At 38.2% G+C, this 7,265-nt stretch overlaps 1 protein-coding gene across 1 annotated transcript; it reads right to left on the bottom strand.

Moving 5' to 3' along the window:
* Window positions 1-1,111: 1,111 nt before the first annotated feature.
* On the bottom strand, window positions 1,112-3,317 carry LOC117360332 (olfactory receptor 6C3-like). Its single transcript, XM_033944029.1, has 2 exons — window positions 3,195-3,317; window positions 1,112-2,143 (listed from the first exon to the last, which is right to left on the bottom strand). The coding sequence occupies exon 2, from the start codon at window positions 2,132-2,134 to the stop codon at window positions 1,112-1,114; it is 1,023 nt and encodes a 340-aa protein (XP_033799920.1). The 5' UTR covers window positions 2,135-2,143; window positions 3,195-3,317.
* Between the last annotated feature and the right edge of the window lie 3,948 nt (window positions 3,318-7,265).

The following is a 7,265-nucleotide window of genomic DNA, read 5'->3' as shown; positions in this document are numbered from 1 at the left end:
GACTCTGAGCATAACTATTATTGAGGTTAAATGTAGGCCAGCATTTTACAGACCTAAATTTAAGGCACACCCACGCCGGCCTTAGGAAAGCATAGGTGCCGGCCATTGGAAAGCATAGGTGCTTTTGTAGGTGTGAGTCAGATGCTTACATTGTAGGTATCATCTGACACATTAATTAAAAAAAAAAAAAAAAAAAAAAAGTGCATCCCGATTGGTTCGTTATATGGTGGTAGGACACCTACCAGCACCTACAATCAGGACGCTGTTTTGAAAATCGGGCCCATAGTGTATATGACCACATTTAAACATGAGTATTAGAAATTATGTAAAGATGCCCTCAAGAAATAAGAAGCTGCCCCAGTGATCATTGTAGAAACCTGTTTTTAAGAAATGCATAGGTACCCTGTTTCCCCGAAAATAAGACCTATCCCAAAAATAAGCCCTAGCATGATTTTTAAAGATGCTCCAAATATAATCCCTACCCCAAAAATAAGCCCTAGTTAAGATTGACCTCTGAAGCCCCCCCACACGAATGTCCCCAACACTCCCTGACTCCATCCCTCACACTAGTGCTGCCTGATTCACCAAAAAAAATCGGACTTGTCAATTCAGCAACCCCATCCCTGCTGCTTTAGGAGGCCTTAGAGTGGAGGTATATCAGTCTCACAGTGGGAGGGTCGGTGGGGTTCTGCTGCACAAGGGGATGCGTGAGAGGGGAGATAAGATGCTGCACATGGTGTGGGGGGGGGGAGAGAAAGGAAAGAGGAAGAATTGGGGTAGAGGAGAGGAAGGGAGAGATGATTGTTGTACATGAAAAAAATAAGACTTCCCTGAAAATAAGCCCTAGTGCGTTTTTTGGACCCAAAATTAATATAAGACAATGCCTTATTTTTGGGGAAACACGGTATCTATGTTACCTTTGTAAAATATATCTACAACAGGTAGCTTTTTTGACATCTCCTTTAGAGCCCCTTTTACAAAGTCAAATAGTGTATTCAGGCACTGCAAATGCACCAAAATCCATTCAATTCCTATGGCTTTGATACATTTCCCATGGGGAAATCGCAACCATATCTTTGTACAAGGGGTCTTTAGGTACTATGTTATAAAATTATCTTTCACACTGTTTACCGATTGTTGAGATATTACCATGAAACACAGTGTGCAGCATTTTCTTAATTCTGGAAGACAAGTAGTTTTTTGCTTTTCTGGTTACTTTCCATAAACTTCCTTTCAGTTCCTTATTTCTCAGGCTGTAAATCAAGGGGTTGAGCAGTGGAATTGCAGTTATATACACTACAGTAAGGAGTTTATTAAGATCCATAGAGTAAGTAGACTGGGGTCTCAAGTACACACCTGCAGAGGTTCCATAAAATAATAGAACGACTGTGAGATGAGAGGAGCACGTAGAAAAGGTTTTTTGTCTAACCTTAGCAGAATGGATCTTTAAGATTGCAGAAATAATGTATACATATGATGTAACTGTTAATATAAGCGGAGAAAAAGCTAAAAGTGGACCTTCAATATAATTTATGGTTTCAATGAGAGAGGTCCTAGAACATGACAGAGTCATCAATGCTGTGATGTCACAGAAGAAATGGTTAATTTCATTGGAGCTACAGAAAGAAAATTGTGATATTAAAGTAACTTGAGGAAATGGATCTAGAAAGCCAATAATCCAGGAAACAATGGCAAGGATTATGCAAACATTCCTGTTCATAATGATAGTGTAACGCAAGGGATTGCAGATGGCAACATAGCGATCATAGGCCATGGCAGTGAGAAGGTAGAACTCTGTACTCGTGCAGAACATGAACAAGTACATCTGAGTCATACACTGTATAAAAGAGATGGTTTTATTCTGTGCTATGAGCACTGCTAAGAGTTTAGGCATTGTGACAGTCACATAACAGATTTCTAAGAAGGATAAATTGATGAGGAAGAAGAACATGGGGTTATGCAAATGGCGTTCAGCACACACTGTGGAAATAATGAGAAGATTTCCCATCACAGACAGTAGATAAATAAGCAAAAACACACAAAAAAGGAAGAGTTGCATCTCAGGAAACTCAGAGAATCCTAGAATGATGAATTCTGTCACCCAAGTGTGATTTGTCTTTTCCACTTCTCCCATTCTGATTAGCTGTTGGAACAAGAACAGGCAAAACAAAAAGTAAATAAAAACAAATGTGTCTAATGTGCATTATTTCCCATTTCAGAAATCTTCTTGTTAACGTATTGCCTCTTACTCTTAAAAATTTCTAAATAGTAAAACTTGCTTTGGCCTTACAAGACCTGATTCCTCAGTTGGATTTTTTACCACTTATCTTCTTATTGAACAACTGTTGTCTCATTAGGAGCAACCCTGAATGAAATCACTTATTCTTAAACTTGTAATTGAAAGTTACCCATAAGGAAAATGCCATCAAGATCCCAGCAAATGGCAATAGCTTGAGAAACAAACACTTTGGGGCTCATTTTCAAAAAGGAAAGCTATCCAAAAAGTGGCATAAAGTGACAGATAGATATTTTTTCTCGCCAAACCCTTCCAATTCACTATTTTCAAAACCTATTTTCTAGATGGATATCTAGACTGTTCATTCACAGTTCATCTAAACCTCAAAGGGACATGTTTGAGGCATATATATGTATTGGTCAATAAACCTGCTTTCTGAATGTGATGGGTTAATAGTTTAAAAAAATGTTCCTGCTAATTTTGTTACCCTTACTTTCCACATGATATTTCAATATTAATAAACATATAGGTAAGATCAATCTGTGATATTGTGTCTTCTTCAAGTCAACTAGATATGTTTTCTGGTTAACTTTACCTGGATATTCAATTACTGGATTTAACCCGGTATTGAATTTCCTGGTTTGCCATTGACCATGGGAGATAACCAGATTGTCTCTCTTGGTCTGAATATCAGGACCTGTGAAAATCAGGTTTAAACAAAAAGTAGAATTTGGAGCTTTTAGTCACCCTTAGATGTATTCATCACACTTGAGGAATAGCCTAATGGTTAACGCAGTGTCCTGTAAACCCAGGGAACTAGGTTTAATTTCCACCACCTTGTGATTCTAAGCAGGTCACCTAACCGTCCATTGTGCCCGATACAAAATAAATACCTGTATATAATATATAAACCTGTTTGATTGTAACTGCAGAAAGGTATAATATAAAATCTTATTACCTTTCCTTTGATACTGCTTGTAGAGTGATCTGAGCAAGTGTGGTTACTACATGAGTCACAGCATTGACAAACTTTACAATCTGATTTTCAAGGGCATAGATAGAATCCCTTGTTGGTCGTTGGAACACACATCAAGCAATCCAAGAGTCAGGAAAGCAGTCTTCATTGATTTATGCAGTATACGTGGGTTTTGTAGATATTGTTGAAGATCATCTGTAAGCAGGGGCATAGACAGCCTTCCAACTTTGGGGATATCCAAGAGTGAACAGGTTGGGGCTAGGGGTTCTAACACATTACCCCCCCCCTCCCCAAGCATGCTCTTAACATATCTTGGCTAGTGGGACTGTCAAAGCCCCATCAACCATTTGCTGAGTAGTTAAGTGAGCGTCCTTGAATATTCCTGGCTAAAGGTACTCTGATAACAAATCCTATTACATTTATACCTGCTGTTATTATGGCCTAACCTATGGGTGTAGTTATCAACATGGGCTAATGTAAAGATATGTTATTTTATCACTAACTTGTGTTATGTTCTTATGTTCTTAATTAGCTCAGGTACTCTTTTTTGCAATGAGACCTAGTTGCTAATAACTGGGTTAACATTAAAACATGACTTAACGATAGCCCATGTTGTTGACTTTTCCCTTTAACTGGATATCTTTAACTTGATTTCTTTGAATATCTGTACCCTAACGTGCCTTCAAACTCACTTTTTCTGAACAAGTTATCATTTGGCTAGATATCAAGTTCTCAGACCAAAACTTAACAAGATTCCCAAAATGTCCTAATTAACAATTTATCCAGTTAACTGCCAAAGTTAAACAGAAAATTCATTTGAATTTAGATTCCTAAATTTTCATGTCTTACAAGATTACTATTTTAAACTTTACTTAATTTAAAGTTGCTCCAATGGAACCTAATGGATTCATTTATTTTAAAATATTTATTGTCTGACTATTGATAAATTGCTTAACATTCAGAAGGAAATGTCAGGATATCACTCACAATTCATTCCTAATATCCCACCACCCAATCAACTCCCAATTTTTTCCTTAAACTTCACCCCCCCCCCTCCTTGCAATCCTCCCTCCTTCCCTACAGCCTTTTAACCCTCGGATGGCTCAGCCACTGTTATCAACTTACAGTCAAAAACCATAAGTTCTTGAAACAATGGCTAGGATTATGCAAACATTCCTGTTCATAATAATAGGGCAGGGGTAGGCAATTCTGGTCCTCGAGAGCTGGAGCCAGGTCAGGTTTTCAGGATATCCACAATGAATATGTATGGGAAGTATTTGCAAGCACTGCCTCCTTGAGATGCAAATCTATCTCATGCATATTTATTGTGGATATCCTGAAAACCTGACCTGGCTCTGGCTCTCGAGGAGCAGAATTGCCTACCTCTGCGTTAGGGTAACACAAGGGATTGCAGATGGCAGAACTGAATATCTGAAATTAATTTAGCCATGATGGTTGATGCCAAATAATGATTCAATTCTTTCCAGGCAGAAAACAGAAAAAAAAAATAGAGAATAGCAAATACAAACCACAATAAATATCAAATCCACTTCATACTTGTAGAAATAAAAAGCATGTTGTGATACTTTAGATAATCTGTTCATAAAAACAACTCTATGGGTAAGGTATTTCATAACACTGGTCCTTGCAATTGAACAAGCACAGGGTCCTGTGTCTGCATCACTTTTACACGTGACTTTCAACGATGGTATAGTCAGCAGCCCTTGTGAGGATCACAGAGCACATCAAATGCATAGACATTATCACACTGGAAATGTACGTCACATTTAGAAAAATTTAAAATATACTTCACAGTAGATAATGACACAGGGACAAAATTGTCCCCTCCCTGCAGTAACTCAATTTCCCTGTTCAGTCCCCGTGAGTTCTGTCGCTGTCCCTGTGCCTGCCCCATTCCTGTAAGCTCTGTCTTAACCACACAAGCCTCGAACACATGATTTTAAAGTGTATGAGGCTTGTGCAGATGAGGATGGAGTTTGTAGGAATAGGGCAGGGAAAGGAAAAGAACTCACGGGGACGGAACGGGAAAACGAGTTCTCTACTTCACAGTTTAATTTCAAACTTTAATTCACCTTCAGGAAAATATTGATCTCATTTCCTCCTACCTTTCTCCTCATAAAGAACTGCTACATAAATTCTGCTCCAAATTCAAGTTGGGACTAATTTACGAGTATATCAGGACACCTTAAAATTTTTTTAAAAAAATATGCCTATTTCATGTCTAGTGTTATAAAGGCACAGTAATACTCCCAGAACTATTGTCGACGGTGTGCAAATGCTCTTGCACAAATGTACACCTTCTCTGACATAGAAATAAGTTCAGTGTGTGCATGCACATACGTACATTCTACAGTCCTTGAGCACATCTCAGCTCTGCTCTTGCAGCATCAAAAATGTCTACTCATATGCTGAGTAAAAGTATATGCTGTATTTCTGTAAGCCTACTTTCTTTATTTTAAAAATGTATAAACTGCTTTAAATCAAAGCGGTGCACAAATAAGCATACATAGGGGTCCTTGTACTAAGGCGTGCTAGCTGATTTAGCACACGCTAAATATTAGCGTGCACTAAACACTAGCATGTCAACATGGCAGAATCATCTAGATGTCATTGCTACTAATTCTCACAAGATTCTTACATTGACACAAAGGAGTCATATAGTGTCAAATTATAATTGCTTAAAGTCAATCCATATCATATAGAACTTGGAGGTTCTCACAACTCACTTGAATTGTGTCAAACTGCTTGAATGCATCAGCAAACAAATTGAGTTTTCAGTTGTTTCCTGAAACAAATTTGATCTTTGCATAACTGCAGGACTCCAGGGAGAGAGTTCCAAAGTTGTACTCCTGCCACTGAAAACATCTTATCTCCGATTCTCTTATGGCGAATCTTGGTTTATGTATCAGTAACAAGCCTTATACATTCCTCAGATCTTAATATATGATTGGGATGGTAGACCCATACACACCACACAGTTTTATGAAAATTATTTCCTGTGTGTGAAAGATGGAAAATTCCTTATAAAATTATTACCTTTAAGACTGCTGAGAAGGTTATATTAAATTATTAATCTGAATGCATCTTCTATTTGAAATGGATATTTCTCATGGAAGAGTGATGAAATGGTTTAAAATTTCTACTTTCAGCACAGAATATTAAGCCCCTCAGTTCTGTAGCTGTATACGACTTTGGGGATCTTTTATTAAAGGTCAGTGCATGTTATCTGCTAAAGGACCCATTTGATTCCTATGGGCCCTGCTGCAGTTAACATAACCTGATTTTTAGTAAAAGACCCTTGGTTTTGTGATCAAAATATAGACACAAAAAGGTATACTCACTTTTTTGTAGCAAAGACTCTTCTTCAGATATTAAAGACTTGGATCAGGCAATTGTATTTAAGAGATTCCTGGGACCTATGAGATATAAAATCCCTAAAGAATTTCTGTGCTTCAGGTATGCATCACAAATGTATAACATTTTGAAAAGTGCATGTCAGCTTTGAGCAAACATATATTTTGCTGACGTGGAGGGGCATAATCGAAAGGAATGTCTATGTCCGTTTTCGTCTAAGTCGCAAGTCGTCCAAAGTATAAAACAGCCTAGGGCACATTTTCGAAAAATACGTCCAAAATTTTTTTTGTTTCGAAAATCGTCTAACTATATGTCCTGCCAATCTGATCGGCCAAGTCGCTAAATCGTCCATTTTTTACCACATTTTTATCCAACTTTTCGTCCAAGTCAAAAACGCCTAGAACAAGCCCTTTTGGACGTGGGAGGGGTCTGCAAAGTGATGGACTGAACACTCAGACATGGCACCTAAATAGTGGGGTATCTGACAGGGCACTGCTGTGAACTTCACAAAAAGGGTGCCATGTCATCATCTCACAACAGCTCCCTTATAGGTCACGGTGAGCCCCCCCAAACCACCTCCAGAATCTGCTAGACCCACTTATCTACCACCCTAATTGCCCTTATGGCTGTAGGAGCTACTTTTATGCCAATAAGAAAGGGTTTTGTGGGTGTATAGGA

This window comes from Geotrypetes seraphini, chromosome 5, assembly GCF_902459505.1.
Source record: "Geotrypetes seraphini chromosome 5, aGeoSer1.1, whole genome shotgun sequence".
Taxonomy (NCBI): domain Eukaryota; kingdom Metazoa; phylum Chordata; class Amphibia; order Gymnophiona; family Dermophiidae; genus Geotrypetes; species Geotrypetes seraphini.
The sequence above is the reverse complement of the archived record's forward strand: the minus strand, read 5'-3'. Positions and strand labels throughout refer to the sequence as shown.

Excerpts from the sequence above, each read along its gene's own strand:
- LOC117360332 (XM_033944029.1), bottom strand. The coding sequence starts at position 2,134 with ATGGGAGAAGTGGAAAAGACAAATCACACTTGGGTGACAGAATTCATC.